This window comes from Mustela lutreola, chromosome 10 (genome assembly GCF_030435805.1).
Source record: "Mustela lutreola isolate mMusLut2 chromosome 10, mMusLut2.pri, whole genome shotgun sequence".
NCBI classification, from domain to species: Eukaryota; Metazoa; Chordata; class Mammalia; order Carnivora; family Mustelidae; genus Mustela; species Mustela lutreola.
This window is the reverse complement of record NC_081299.1, coordinates 109,087,222-109,103,490: the sequence shown is the minus strand read 5'-3', so window position 1 is coordinate 109,103,490 and position 16,269 is coordinate 109,087,222. Positions and strand designations below refer to the sequence as shown.

The 16,269-nt window shown below is 41.0% G+C and overlaps 1 protein-coding gene across 7 annotated transcripts in view; it reads left to right on the top strand.

Annotated features, from left to right (window-relative positions):
* The first annotated feature begins 609 nt into the window (after positions 1–609).
* Positions 610–16,269, top strand: part of GABPB2 (GA binding protein transcription factor subunit beta 2) — a 29,524-nt gene continuing 13,864 nt past the window's right edge. For 2 of the 7 annotated variants that reach the window (XM_059138141.1, XM_059138140.1), the window contains exons 1-5: positions 612–934; positions 7,276–7,415; positions 9,760–9,927; positions 10,466–10,660; positions 12,291–12,429. In XM_059138141.1, coding sequence (XP_058994124.1) covers positions 7,308–7,415; positions 9,760–9,927; positions 10,466–10,660; positions 12,291–12,429 — 610 coding nt within the window. In that variant the 5' untranslated portion in view covers positions 612–934; positions 7,276–7,307. Of the gene's footprint in view, positions 935–7,275; positions 7,416–9,759; positions 9,928–10,465; positions 10,661–12,290; positions 12,430–16,269 lie in introns of all 7 variants that reach the window. The other 5 variants (XM_059138146.1, XM_059138142.1, XM_059138144.1 and 2 more) reach the window with 3 other exon arrangements.

Sequence of the window (16,269 nt, the reverse complement as noted above, 5' to 3'; positions counted from 1 at the left end):
GGCTTTGAAAGGCCCACCATAGAACACAAAAGCCAAAATTTAATACAGAGTGGAGCCGTGACGTGTCCTTTCCTATGTTCACTTATTTTTGAAGGGCTTCTTTCCTGATTTCTCGCAGCCCTTAGGTAGTGACCATGGGTGGGGTGAAGAGAATCGTTTGGTATGTAAAATCTAAGTGGACCTGCAAACTCAAACGGTATCCCCTTCCAAGCCTCTAAAAAGAAATGAATCTATTATCTGGTCCACTGCTCTGAGGAGACAGATTAGTTCGGGGCTCCCTATATTCATGCTGTAAATTTGGAAATAGGACCGTCAGGGTACTAGCGTTCAATTCGCGCGCAAAGCCGGGGACGTCCCAGGTGCTTCACCTGAGGCTGAAACAGGGAAACAAGGTTTTCCCGTCAACCTTAGGGCCCCCCCAGTCAGGGTACCAAAAAAGCTCGGGACCCACACTGGCCCCGAACCATCATCGACACGTCCCCCGGTTCTTGGCGCCAAAAGGAACCATCAGGTCCGTCCCCTACCGGAACTATACGACACGTAAGACACGTAATCAACAATCCTCCGCCTCGTTAAATAGTCCCGCCTGGGTTATCTCGGATACACCCTTTTCCACCTCAGAAACCCTTCGATGGATAGACTATGATCCTCGAGTTGCATTGCTCTTCGGTTCGAATGTAAATTTGGCTTTTCTGATCATTTTCTCTTCATAGATCCCTCCGCCAAAGATTGTATTCGCTTAGAATTCACTTCCGGGTCCGCCATTTTGTTGCCTCCATTTCTCCACGAGGGGGGGTTAAAGGCCCCCAAAATATGCATATATGAAAAGGCCAAAAAGTAACCGTCAGTGACAGGGAGTGTTAACTAGAGAAAGAAACGGGACCAAACTGGCGGGCTCGGTGAAAGCGCGGCCGGCAGCGTCCCGGACGAGGAGGTGAGGGGGAAGAAGACGACGTCTGGACTCTGGGGGGCCTCGGGGCTGGAATGGAGACTGCTGTGAGAAGTTGCAACTATTCCCAGCCCAGCCCCAGACTTCTGGGTGCAGACAGAGCGGCGCCCCTCACGGGAGCGGGGGCAGCTCGGGGAGGGGGGGATGAAGAGGAAGGGGATGTTGCTGGGAGGAAGGGGAGGGGACTGGGAGGTGAAGAAGGGGGTGGGTGTAAGACCTGGGACTGGGGAGCTGGACCCAGGGAAGCGAAGGCCATGAAGGTGACCGCCAGGGGGCAGCCCGGAGTCCGGGCTTGGGGCTGCGGCCTTGGCTCTTTGCCGCCGTTGACTCTTCCAGAAAGACAACGTTGCTGTTTGGAACTGGAAGATTTGTAATGAAGGAAAAAACGGGGACTCTCAATTCTCTGACCTCAGTAGTAGCCTAAAGATTTTGAGTGAGCTCGGTAATCGGAGCAAGAGTAGTACGGGCTCCGCCCCCAGTTGATGCACAGTTGTTTGTACAGCTGGCGGCCGGTGGAGATGTATGCAATAGAAACATGGTGGTGGGGGGGGGAGTCGTCAGAACATGGACTCTTCAATTCCATTTCTCCTTCTCGTTAGGTTTCACCTGTCCTCACAGATTTCCTCGAGCCAGCAGAGATTATCCCATTCTTTTTTTTTTTTTTTTAAAGATTTTATTTATTTATTTGACAGAGAGAGATCACAAGCAGGCAGAGAGAGAGAGGGGGAAGCAGGCTCCCTGCTGAGCAGAGAGCCCGATGCGGGCCTTGATCCTAGGACCCTGAGATCATGACCTGAGCTGAAGGCAGCGGCTTAACCCACTGAGCCACCCAGGCGCCCAAGATTATCCCATTCTTTTCTCTCTTCCCAAAAGTACTTCTTTCTCTTAAACATATGTAGAAAAAGACATTCTGTGGCTTACCCCCAGCAATTTTAACATTTTTGGCTGTCGGGAGCACATCTTCATCGTGCCATTTGACCCACCCATTCCAGTTGACATGCTCTTAAGCATCTATTTTCACACACGCTTTGAAACTGTGAAACAGAACTGCCCCACCCAAATTCTCTGTAATTACTCTGTGATAATAGAGTACTTTGTTGTCGAGAGCTCAAGCACTTCATTAGTTATTAAGACACAGTTATTCAGAGTTCTAGTATGTTTGTTTGGGAAGGGGAGTGGGTGCTTTGTTACTTTATTAATCTCCAAAATCCTAAGAGACAAGTTGAATCAGATTTTGTCTTTTCACCTTATGTATAGGGAAAGTAGAGGTACATCCAGTAAGGGAGAATGTTTTCCCCGTGTTTTTAATAATCAATAATTAAGGTGCCTAGACTGTCCTTCATCTCTTTTCTGGTGTATATTGTCAGTGTTTAGGTAGGCTATGGGAGAATGGCACATAATACCCCCTCCCCCAAATGCTGTTATTTTAAAAATACATTTTGCTTTTACTTTGGAGAGATGCTTCAGGTAAACTCAAAAGAGGGTAGAGGAGAAAAGAGCCTTGAACACAATTCTAGGAGACCTCTTTTATATCAGTTGATAAATACAACACCCTGCTTCTTTTCTTTTCTTTTCTTTTCTTTTCCTTTCTTTTTCTTTCTTTCTTTCCTTCTTTCTTTCTTTCTTTCTTTTTTTAAGATTTTATTTATTTGACAGAGAGAGAGAGATCACAAGTAGGCAGAGAGGCAGGCAGAGAGAGAGGAGGGGAGGAAGCAGGCTCCCTGCGAGCCCAATGCGATGCAGGGCTTGATCCCAGGACCCTGGGATCATGACCTGAGCCCAAGGCAGAGGATTTAACCCGATGAGCCACCCAGGCGCCCCTCACCCTGCTTATTTTCTAATCCCAGAGTTTAACTGTATCTTTGTATAGTAAGAAATAAGACTTTTCATGGCCTATTTAAAGAATGGGGTTACAAATCTGGGTCAGCTGCCATTTAATGATACTGATACATGGGCTCACAAATATGGTTAAAAGTGGGGGCGCCTGGATGGTTTAGTGGGTTGAGCATCAGACCCTTGATTTTGTCTCAGGTCATGATCTTGGGGTCATGGGATCAAGCACAGTGTCAGGCTCCACACTCAGTGCCGAGTGTATCTGTCCCTCTTCCTCTGCCCCAGCCCACACTTGCTGTCTCTCTCTCTCTCTCTCTCAAATAAATAGAATCTTTAAAAAAAAAAAAAAAAAAAAAAAAAGATAAGTGGGATTCCTGGGTGGCTCAGTTGGTTAAACATCTGACTCTTGATTTTGGCTTAAGTCATGATCTCCGGGTTGTGCAATTGACCCAGCCTCAATCTCTGTACTGAGCACAAAGCACAAAGCCTGATTAAGATTCTTCCGCTCAAAAAAAAAAAAAAAAAAAAATTCTTCCGCTCTCTCAGGACACCTGGGTGGCTCAGTTGGTTAAGCAGCTGCCTTTGGCTCAGGTCATGATTCCAGCATCCTGGGATCCTTGCTCGGCAGGGAGCCTGCTTCTCCCTCTGCCTCTGCCTGCCATTCTGTCTGCCTGTGTTCGCTCTCTCTCCCTCTCTCACTCTGACAAATAAATAAAATCTTTAAAAAAAAAAAAAAAAAAAAAGATTCTTTCTCTCTCTCTCTCTGCACGTCCCCTCCCCTGCTCATGCACTCAAGCTCTCTCTTAAATAAATAAATAAATAAATAGTGATACGATTAATGTATGTTTGAAGGCAGACTATGGTGAGACAAATTGACCTCAGAAATACTTGGGTGACTCAGTCTTAAGTGTCTACCTTTGGCTCAAATCATGATCCCAGAATTCTGGGATTGAGGACCGCATTGGGCTCCCTGCTTGGCGGGAAGCCTGCTTCCCCCACTCCCCCTTTCTGTGTTCCCTCTCTCGCTGTGTCTCTCTCCGTCAAATAAATAAATAAAATATTGTTTTTTCTTAAAGAAGTACCTGGCAAGAGTTCAGGTGCTGAAGACAACAGTTGCAATGGGATAAAATAAACTTATTTAAAGGCTCTGTTTTGGGTGCCTGAGTGGCTCAGTGGGTTAAAGCCTCTGCCTTGGGCTCAGGTCATGATCCCAGGGTCCTGGGATCGATCCCCACATCAGGCTCTCTGCTCCTCGGGGGATCTGCTTCTTCCTCTCTCTCTGCCTACTTGTGATCTCTGTCTGTCAAATAAATAAATAAAATCTTTAAAATAAATAAACAAAGTCCAAAAAAGTTTAAAAAAAAATAAATGAAGGATCTGTTTTCTGGATATATCAGCTTCCCCAGAATGTGAAGCAAACCAGATTTCTCCTTAAGCAAATACCTCAACCTTCAACTGACTATTTTTTTACCATAGAGAATAGCTGAAATTTCACTATTAGAATACTTCTGCTTTTTGCCAGCATTTCTAAACATTCCTTTGTAGGGAATTCTTCCCCTTTGTGATCAGTTATGTTGAAAGTGTTTGAGACTTGGTGATACAACTTTTATATATAGTGTAATCTGAGAAAATGTGAGGGAGCCATTTATGACTAATAAACCACAAAAAAATTTGCTCTTTTTTTTTTTTTTAAGATTTTATTTATTTATTTGAGAGACAGTAAGAGAGATCATGAGATGGGAGAAGGTCAGAGGGAGAAGCAGGCTCCCCATGGCTAGGAACCTGATGTGGGACTCAATCCCGGGACTCCAGGATCATGACCTGAGCCGAAGGCAGTCACTCAACCAACTGCCAGGCACCCTTTGCTCTTGTTTTTAACTGTTAGTAAACAAACAAACAAACAAACAAAAACTAGATTGAAATTTTAATTTGATATTTTAAAAGGAAGGCAATCATGGAGAAATGCAAAGTGTCGGTTTTCTGTAATAAGGCTTTACCATCATTTTTTTCTCCAGCATTTTCTTGAGTTGTAAAGCCTGACATAGAGGTTCATACTATTAAAGTCCATCCTCTTCTCTTGAACATACTTATTCAAAGGGTCTGGACTGGAGCCTGACGTGTACTCATTTTGAACAAGCTCTTGGTGTTCTCCCAGACACCCATGTTTGAGGACAATGCTCAGTGATATAGACTGGGAAATTAAATCCCATAGTACCTGAATGATTTGCCTAAGCCAGTGATTCTCAAATTTTGTGGTTTCAGTGTGTGTGTGTGTATCTATCTGTCTATCTATATACACACATTTATATGTATATGTGTATATATATATTATTTTAAGATTTTTTTTTTTTTTACGAGAGAGACAGCAAGAGAGGGAACACAAGCAGGGAGAGTGGGAGAGGGAGAAACAGGCTTTCCACTGAGCTGGGAACCCAGTGCGGGGCTGGATCCCAGGACCCTGGGATCCTGACCTGAGCCAAAGGCAAGTGCCTAATAACTGAGCCACCCAGGTGCCCCAGGACTCATTTATATTTCTAAAAATTATTGAGGATTCCAATGTGTTATATCTGTTGGGATTTACTGTTTTAGAAATTAATTTTTAAATGCTTATTAGTTAAAGTACAATTGTAAATCCTGTACCTGTTAACATAAATAACACATGTTTTTTAAAGATTTTATTTATATATTTGACAGAGAGATCACAAGTAGACAGAGAGGCTGGCAGAGAGGAAGGGGGGCAGGAAGGGCTCCCTGATGAGCAGAAAGCCCAATGTGGGGCTCGGTCCCAGGACCCTGAGACCATGACCTGAGCTGAAGGCAGAGGCTCAACCCACTGAGCCACCCAGGTGCCCCTAAATAACACATTTTTATGAAAAATACATCTTCCAAGTTAAATAATAAGAGGAATAGCATTGTTTATTATTTTTGCAAATCTCCAACTTCTAGCTTAATAGAAAACAGCTGCATTCTCATATTTACTATTTCATTTAATCTGTTGCAATATGTACTTGGAGAAAGAAGGAGTAAGTTAAATGGCTTTTTCAGGTAATTATGGGTGTTCTTTGGTGCTACACAAACACTGGACAAAGTGGCAGTTTATTTATTTATTTATTTGACAGAGAGAGAGACATAGTGAGAGAGGAAATACAAGCAGGGGGAGTGGGAGAAGGAGAAGCAGGCTTCCCATGGAGCAAGGAGCCCGGTGCGGGGCTTAATCCCAGAACCCTGGGATCACTACCTAAACTGAAGGCAGACACTTAACGACTGAGCCACCCAAGCGCCCCAAAGTGGCAGTTTGTTTGTTTGCTTGCTTCTTTCTTACTTACTTTTTTAAGATTTTATTTATGTAGGGACGCCTGGGTGGCTCAGTTGGTTAAGCAGCTGCCTTCGGCTCAGGTCATGATCCCAGCGTCCTGGGATCCAGTCCCACATGGGGCTCCTTGCTCGGCGGGGAGCCTGCTTCTCCCTCTGCCTCTGCCTGCCATTCTGTCTGCCTGTGCTCGCTCTCTCCCTCTCTCTCTCTCTCTGATAAATAAAATCTTAAAAAAAAAAAAAAAGATTTTATTTATTTATTTGACAGATCACAAGTAGGCAGAGAGACAGGCAGAGAGAGAGGGGAAAGCAGGCTCCTTGCTGAGCAGAGAGCCCTCGGGGCTTGACCCAGGACCCTGAGATCATGACCTGAGCTGAAGGCAGACTTAACTCACTGAGCCACCCAGGCGCCCCAAAAGTGGCAATTTCTTAAAAGTTAGTTGCAGTGAGGAATCTGAAACCATATCAATGAAATTATTACACTCTGTTACCTTAAAACACCCTGATCTTTCACTTCATTTGTACTTACACATGATTTTATAACATGCATTGGTCATTTGAAAAATATTGGTTAAGCAAATTATGCAGGTGATCCAAATGTTGATGCATTTTATTATACAATATTTAAAAATCATATTCATTAGTATTACCACTAATTTCATCAGAAAAGTCTGTAGTAAGCTGTCAAGTCATAGTGGTAGATTTAAGTTTCCCAAAATTCTACTTTTGCTTGAAAATTCAAATTATAAAAATTAAAATTAATAATTGTTAGTAAACACTGTCAGTTGTTTTCCTTGAAATGGCAGCTCACTCTGTTCATTTTTTTTATAAGTATCTGCCATATCCGAGTCTGCATAGCCTCGGTGTTTGTTCATCATTCTTTCATGTGCCGTAACATTTCTAATCACAGTTGTTTCAAAGGGATGAAATGCTGTTTTATTGCTTCCTTAAGCTAGAGAGGTGGTAATGTGTTGCACAGATTTCCAAAGTATTTTTCTGAATATTGAACATTAAAGACCTATTTAGGGCCTGAAACTTTGCCAAGTATCTGATTGTGTTAGGTGAGGTAGAAAGGAAACGCCTTACTGGATAGTCAGCTTGAGAAGTGTCTTGCATATGTTTAAGTACAAGAGGTCTTCTAAAAACATTTACAGACAGCTTTCCTTATGTTTGAGTTACAGCTTCCCGAAAACATTTGTTCCTATGCATAAAGATGTCTTTGGTGGATTTGGGGAAGAGGTTGCTAGAAGCAGCAAGAAAAGGCCAAGATGATGAAGTGAGAACATTGATGGCAAATGGCGCCCCATTCACCACAGACTGGGTAAGTTCTTTTAACTATTCCCAATGTGCACTGTTATCAATTTCTTCCTTTTTTTTTCCCAAAGATTTTATTTATTTATTTTATTTTTTTAAAGATTTTATTTATTTGACAGACAGAGATCACAAGTAGGCAGAGAGGCAGGCAGAGAGCGAGGAGGAAGCAGGCTCCCTGCTGAGCAGAGAGCCCGATGCGGGGCTCGATCCCAGGACCCTGGGATCATGACCTGAGCCAAAGGCAGAGGCTTTAACCCACTGAGCCACCCAGGCGCCCCCAAAGATTTTATTTTTAAGTAATCTCTACACCCAGTGTGGGGCTTGAACTTACAACCCTGAGATCAAGAGTTGCACACTCTACTGACTAAACCAGCCAGGCATCCCTCCAACCTTTTCCTTAAAGGCTAAACAGACTTTATTGATTTTTCTTCATTCCCTTTCTGCCTCACTCTCCCTATAAGAGTTTTATTTTCTTTGTTTCATCTAAATATGTAGTCGTCTTCTAGTTTCCTAAATTGCAGGCGTCTCCTGTGGATATATAGGTAGTAATTGTAAGGTATTACAAACTTGTGATTTTCTATAATGCTTTTTAGAGTATTTTCTGAAGGTTTAATTCTCCCTGGAATGTACTTAGGTTCTAGGTTTCTGTAATTAGCTAGAAATTAAACAAAGTCAGTATAATAAGAGTGCATTTCTAAACTAAATGAATTACGTGTTTCATTTTCTCTAAAGTGTCCTGGTTAATCAGAAATAGTCTAGGCATTTTGTTTCCTTTTTACCACTGCTAAAAAAACATTAAGAGGAAGGTATAATTTCACGAGCCCAGGCAGCCATCTTGAAGAGATAGATTTTAAAAGGGTTGCCTAATTTAATTATTTTTATTTTTTTAAGTCATCTCTGCACCACAGACTGGTAAACTCTTTTAATTATTCCTAATGGGGGCGCCTGGGTGGCTCAGTGGGTTAAGCCACTGCCTTCAGCTCAGGTCATGATCTCAGGGTCCTGGGATCGAGTCCCGCATCGGGCCCTCTGCTCAGCAGGGAGCCTGCTTCCCTCTCTCTCTCTCTCTGGCTGCCTCTCCATCTACTTGTGATTTCTCTCTGTCAAATTAATAAATAAAAAATCTTAAAAAATTAAAAAAAAAATATTTAATTATTCCTAATGCGTGCCTTACCATTTTTTTCCTTTTTTTTTCAAAGATTTTATTTTTAAATTTTATTATTATTATTTTTAAAGATATTATTTATTTATTTGACAGAGAGAGAGAGAGAGAGATCACAAGCAGGCAGAGAGGCAGGCAGAGAGGGGGTAGGGAAAGCAAGCTCCCCTAGAAGAGAGCCCGATGTGGGGCTCTGGGACTCGATCCTAGACCTGGGCTGAAGGCAGAGGCTTAACCCACTGAGCCACCCAGGTGCCCCTCAAAGACTTTATTTTTAAGTAATCTCTACACCCATTGTGGGGCTCAGATTCACAACCCTGAGATCAAGAGTCATGTGCTCTACTGACTGAGCCAATCAGTTAGCATTGCCTAATTTTAACAATTCAATGAGCTGGTATCCTCTATCCTGGGGTGATTAATTCATAACTTTAGAGGCCAGCAGGTACTTAGCACTTCACAAAAAGGAAGAAAAGGAAACCTATGAGATTAGCATTTCTATTAATAGACCTGAAAAGTGCAATGTGAATTAAAGTCAGTCAGACAGAGAGGCTGAACATATATGGAATGCAAAAAATAAACAGCATAGGCTTAAAATAAAGGACCTAACACAAAGAAAGGAATAAATCTCTGGGTAAGTGGCCAAAGATAGAGAATTCTTACAGATTTACTTTGAGACAATCCAGGCTTCTTATTGCTATTGACACGCCATTGCTAAAATTTTATTGCCTCTTCATCTCTCCAGTCTTTTTGCTTTGCTTTACTGTGTCAACAGACTTCTGTTCAGTCAGTTAAATTTGCACACCAAATCTCAGTGACGTTCTAGTCTCTGCCGTTTTCCTAAGAATTGTTTTGAACCCACCTACCCCTTTCCACTACTCAATGCAGAATATTCTTGTTTATCCATTTTTTTTAACCTTCTTCTAAGCTTTGCTTTAACATCATGTCCTTTAGAGAATCTTTCCTGATATATATGGAATCTTTCCATCTGACTTAAATCCATTATACTTAGCACTCATGTAATTGGTGGTATATTTATTTGCCTTAATTAATATTCTTTATGCCTGTTGCACAACCAGATTGTCACTCCAAGGACAAGAACCATAGACTGTACCTCTTGTTCATTTGTGTCCCTCCGGCAATGATTTAGGACTCTGCACACAGTTGATATTCAATGAGTATTATTTTCCCGCAGCTTGGAACATCACCCCTCCACCTTGCAGCCCAGTATGGTCATTATTCCACAGCAGAAGTGCTCCTTCGAGCAGGCGTTAGCAGGGATGCCCGGACCAAAGTGGACAGGACCCCTTTGCACATGGCTGCAGCTGATGGACATGCACACATCGTGGAACTGCTTGTTAGGGTAATAGTGGCAGATCTGTATTGTAAAAAAGACACTCACCTCCCTGTTTTCTTACTTAAACGGGTGGTAGGAAACTAGGCTGGGAAAGATTAAGTTTAGGACAGTTCATAGCATAGATTTGTGTATCTTTTAAGAGACATCATGGCTATAAGGATTTTGTTTTCTAATCTTTTACCAGCTAAGCAGACTTTATTGATTTTTCTTCATTCTCTTTCTGCAGGTGTTTTCTGTACTTAAGCCTATTTTTGTAGGCTCTCAGCTCTCTGTTAATAAATGCAGCAAAAATCTGTTCTTTTCCCCTTCCTTTCCCATCTGTTGTAATTTCCCAATTGTCCTTAAAAGACCCACTCATTGAAGATATTATGTCTGTCATCATTCAGGAGAATTTGAAGAATGTTTTTCCATTTGATATTTCTATGTGATCTAAATTTGAATATGTGTAATCTCCATTGAAATTCTTTTTATTTGGCTGATGGGATCTTGCACCTGTGCTACTATAACCAGTGTCTCTTTGAAAAAAATTACATCTCTGTGATAGAATGGTGCAGATGTGAATGCCAAGGACATGCTGAAGATGACAGCTTTACATTGGGCTACAGAACACCACCATCGAGATGTTGTAGAGCTACTTATCAAATATGGAGCTGATGTCCATGCTTTCAGCAAGTTTGATAAATCTGCCTTTGACATAGCCCTGGAGAAAAAGAATGCTGAAATTCTGCTCATCCTTCAGGTCTGTTTCGTTTTATACCCCCAGAATACATTTCAATTGAAGTTGAGAAATTTTTTTTTTATAGGATCTGAATCAAAATTAAATTTGCTCCGTTTATCAAGGTAGAACTTCTAAACTTCTGATATGTCTCAATCTTGTGACTCAGTGTCATTGGTATCTTTAAAAAAAAAAATAGCATTCTAGGGTGCCTGGGTGGCTCAATCAGGTAAGCATTTGCCTTGGGCTCAGGTCATGATCCCAGGGTGCTGGGATCAAGTCCCACATTGGGCTCCTTGCTCAGCTGGGAGCCTGCTGCTCCCTCTGCCTGCCACTCCCCCTGTTTGTACTCTCTCTCTCTGTCAAATAAATAAATTATTTTTTTTAAAAAAGCACTCCAGGGGTGCCTGGGTGGCTCAGATGATTGGCATTTTCCTTGGGCTCAGGTCATGATCCCAGGGTCTTTGAAGAGCCTGCTTTCTCCTTCTCCTTCTGCTGTTCCCCCTGCTTATGCGCACGCTCTCTCTGTGTCGAATAAATAAATAAAATATTTTTTTTAAAAAACCAAAAAACAGTAACCAGTACATGGATAATCTGTTTCAACTGAGGCTCTTAATCAAAGGGATAATTATATGTAAAAAATGGGTATCCATTTCTGCTGCATTTTCAGGAGTTTGTTTGTTTATTCCTTTTTTTCTGACTGATGGTTCTCCATAGACCAGTTGTCCTCTTTAGCTTTCAATTTCCTTAATTAGAGCTCTTTTGTAATTGGACTTCATAAGTAGATATCATGTTTGTAGAAAACTGCTTCTGAAAGTCAGAAAATAAAAATAAGTATCTTTACACCTAAATTGTACAGAGAGCCCTGGAAGCAAAATACAGCATATGGAACTAGACTTTAAAATCTGGCACTCATTTATTTGCTTGTTATATATTCTCTTAGGAATTTCTTCAATGGCAAAATGGAACAAGTAGTTGGACAAAACTCTGGAGAATATTGTTCTCTGCAGATTTGCTGCAGGGATCTTTGGCTAGCACATTGACCTGTATATAATTGATAGAATGTTCATGCTGGAAATTACTTCTTAGGCTCCCCCCCTCCATTTTCCAAATAAGAAAAAAACAAGTTCCAGACAGGTTAAGTGAATTGTCTAGAAGTTTTTGCAAATGATACACTTTTTTGGAAATGATAATACTTTTTTTCTTTAAATTAGAAATAAACTTGGGAAAGCAACCTAACATCTCTGTCGCCCTGATCTGGAAAACAAACAATCAAACAAAACAAAAAAGAAAATCAGTAGTCTTTTTTCTTTTTTTTTTAAGATTTTTAATTTATGTATTTGACAGAGAGATCACAAGTAGGCAGAGAGGCAGGCAGAGAGAGGGGAAAGCAGGCTTCCCGCTGAGCAGAGAGTCCAATGTGGGGTTAGATCCCAGGACCCTGAGACCATGACCTGAGCAGAGGCTTAACCCACTGAGCCACCCAGGCGCCCTAGAAAAACAGTAGTCTTAATGAGAACTCTGAGCATCCTGGGACATTGTGTTCCACCACTAGTTCTGCTCAACAGAGCATTGGGGTGGGAGTTGCTGTTCAGTAACTGTATAACTAAGGCTAACAAGTTCTGACTTTGAAATATCCTGCCTTGTTTGGTAGGAAGCGATGCAGAATCAGGTGAATGCTAATCCCGAGAGAGCCAACCCCGTGACTGTGGCTGCCCCATTCATCTTCACATCTGGAGAAGTTGTCAACCTCGCTAGCCTTGTTTCTTCAACCAACACCAAAACAACCTCAGGTAATAATCTGATAACGTGGCATTTATTTTAGACTTAAAATGAACAGAACCCCAGTTTTTCCTATGAGATGAATTGATACTCTATCTGATACCTACTCGTTTATTAAAATATTCCCCAAATAGAAGATTTATAATAGATTTTAAAGCCAATGTATTTATTCTTCCTGGGGGAAGAGGAGATCATACACAGGGATTACACATCAGTGCTTACTGTATTAAAAGTAAAATATTCTACAGATTGATCTGTGGAAGGGTTATATATGACTGCAAAATGAAAACACAAGGGTGCTTCAGTATGGTTACCACTAAAGAAAATAGTTAAATACTCATAATCTAAAACAGTGACAAATAAACCAGAATAAATGTAAATGGATATTGGAGTGCCGATATAAAAGAGATACATGTGATCTTTTGAATAAAGTATAAGAGCTTTGATTTATTCTTGGAAACATAAGTAAACAACAAAATGGCAAAGAAAAGCTCATTTTGAGACTTGTATGTTTTTAACAAAAACATCTATCTAAAAAGGAGCAAACTGAGCTATTTTCAACATTTCTTTACAAATATTTGTTTTAGGGGCACCTGGGTGGTTCAGTGGGTTAAGTCTCTGGCTCAGGTCATAATCTCAGGGTCCTGGGATTGAGCCCTATGGTGGGCTCCCTGCTCAGCGGGGTGCCTGCTTTCCCCTCTCTCTCTGCCTGCCTCTCTGCCTACTTGTGATCTCTCTCCCTGTCAAATAAATAAAATCTTTTAAAAAAACACAAATATTTGTTTTACAATGAGGGAGTTTGTGTCCTAATTTACATCAATTTTCTTACTGACTCGGTTTCTTTTTCTGTTTCTGACTTTCACTTAAAAATAAGACACTGTATTCTAGTTAAGTTTGTATAATATCCGGGATGCCTGGGTGGCTCAGTTGGTTAAGCGTTGCCTTCAGCTCAGGTCATGATCCTGGGTTTCTGGGATCAAGTCCCGCATCGGGCTTTGCTCAGCAGGGGGCCTGCTTCTCCCTCTCCTCCTGCCCCTGCTCATGTGTGTGCTCGTACTCTCTCTCTCTCTGTCAAATAAATAAACAAAATCTTAAAAAAAAAAAAAAGGTTTGTGCAATATCAAAGAAAGATCTTGAATGAGGTGTTATAATTGAGGGGCAGTGTGGTTAAATAGAAAGAACATACACAATATACATAGAATTTTACATTCAGAACTGCATTCAAATACTGATTTATTAATTGACTACATGCTTGACCTTGGAAAACTCTTACTTCTCTAAGCCTTCTTTACTTATCTACAAAATTGGGATATAATAATACCTACTTTATGAGGTTATGAAACTTTGTGTTTCCATTTTATAGCAGGACTTCAATAATAGGGTTAAATGTAAATATAACTCCTTAATGAAAGTTCATTCTGTTATGCCCTCAAGGGGGCAGTAGTGACCTTCATTTTTATAAGCCATCAACTATCATTTAAAAATCACTGTGCTTTGCTTTCAGCTTGATAATTCAAAAAAATTAGGTTAAATATACATATACATGTAATCAGAACATTCACAGACTTTTGGATTTCTTGTAATACATGCCACAGTGATTAGAACAAGTACCTTTAGGATCCAAAATTCTTTAGAAGCCAGTATAGTTATATGTTCATAAACATGTAAAAGGAGCTAGAGTTGGTCATGTAACTATTGAAATTCTTCAGACCAGATCTGAAATGATAAGCAAAGCTGAAGATATTTAGGATATAGCTTCGTAGCCTTGGTTCCCATGGGCCTATATCATATTTGTCATGTTCCTTTTGGCAAACCTTTTGTTTCTCTCTTCTGTATGTTGCCACTATGAATTAAGATTGCTAAACCATCACATAATAGAGCTGATCTCTCCAGTGTTGTCTTACCCATGAAACCATTCTACCTGCCTCTCCCACTTCAGGGGAGATAATTAATGCAGATAAAAGAAAGGAGAAAAGTTATAAGAAAAATTCAGGTTGTATTATTCAACTAGGCTCAAGGATTTTCTTTTCCTGAATGGTTGGGAGGGTGGGTGGCTTGCTTTTTTCCCTGTTACCCAATTTTTTTTCTTTTTTTTTTGAGAGAGAGAGAGAATGTGTGCAGTTGCGTGTGCAAGGGGAGGAGAAGAGGGTCAGAGGGAGAAAGAAAATCCCAAGCAGGCTCCATGCCAAGTGCAGAGCCAGACACGGGGCTTGATCTCACCACCCTGAGATCATGACCTAAGCTGAAATCAAGAGTTGGATGCACAACCAACCGAGCCACCCTTCTTTTTTCCCTCCATCATCCAGTAATATTTTTGTAATTTTTTAAAAAGATTTTATTTATTGACGGAGAGAGCCAGAGAACACAAGGTGGGGGAATGGCAGAAGGTGAGGGAGAGGCAGGCTCCCTGCCAAGCAGGGAGCCCAATGAGGAGCTCAATCCTAGGGCCCTGGAATCGTGACCTGAGCTGAAGGGAGACACTCAACCGACTAAGTCATCCAGGTGCCTCCATCCAGGAATAGTTTTAAGTATCCTAGGATAATCATTTTGATGGATTTTTTTTTTTTTAGATTTTATTTATTTATTTGACAGACAGAAATCACAAGTAGGCAGAGTGCCTAGAAGAGTGAGAGGGGCAAGCAGGCTCCCTGCCAAGCAGAGAGCCTTATGCGGGGCTCAATCCCAAGACCCTGGGGTCATGACCTGAGCCGAAAGCAGAGGCTTTAACCCACTGAGCCACCCAGGCGCCCTGGTGGATATTTTTTTTGTTGTTAAGATTTTTATTTATTTATTTATCTGACAACAGAGATCACAAGTAGGCAGAGAGGCAGGCAGAGAGAGAGAGAGAGAGGGAAGCTGGCTCCCTGCTTAGCAGAGAGCCTGATGAGGGGCTCGATCCCAGGACCCTGGGATCGTGACCTGAGCTGAAGGCAGAGGCTTTAACCCACTGAGCCATTCAGGCACCCCCGATGGATATTTTTGATAACAAAATTTGTATTATAAAGTTTGCTTTCAGTTTTCCATTTGTGACTAAAGATATCACTGGTCGTCAGTGCTACCATCACAATGCAGCAGTTCAGAAAGGCAGACTAAATTAAACATTAATCAGGGCAAGAAAAGAGTTACAAAGATGAATTTTCTATGTCTGTAGGATCTACAAAGATGAATTTGCTATTTCTGTAGGATCATAAGATGCACTCCAAAGTAAAATATAAATAGCTTTGTATTGGTTCATAAAGAGTACAGGCTTTGAGAAATCTAATGAAGTGCATTCTAGTCTGGCCTCTGACATTTACTACCTATGTGACCTGGGCAAGTTACTTAGTTTTTCACCAACTCACTGAGATTGCCTATCCTACCATAGCACACTCCCCTTAATCCTGATATGATGAGTTTCTCTAAGCCACATTCTGAATAGATACATTATATATATATATGCATATACATATGTATATAATAGAGTATATACTCTATTATATATATTATATGTAGAAATAATAGAGTCATCCCTGATAATGCCATTTTAAAATAACACCATCCATGTGCATTTTACTTTGATTGATGTTGGGTCTTATACTGAGAAGAAGGAAAAAATTAATATTGTTTAGCAATAAAGTACCTAATTTTCCTAAAATTCATAGGGATAAGTCTATGGAGGTAATTTGGATCATTGCTTTTTAGTTTCAACTGTGTATATCAGGGTATTAAATCCAATTTTCCACAAATGTTCTTTCTTCCTTTTGCTGTTAAGGGGAAGTTGAGTGAGTCATGTCTGAATCAAAGGGAGAACAGCCTTAGCTTGGTATCATTATGTGCTAAAAAGTATACAATGCCTTTTCAAGAAGCATTAC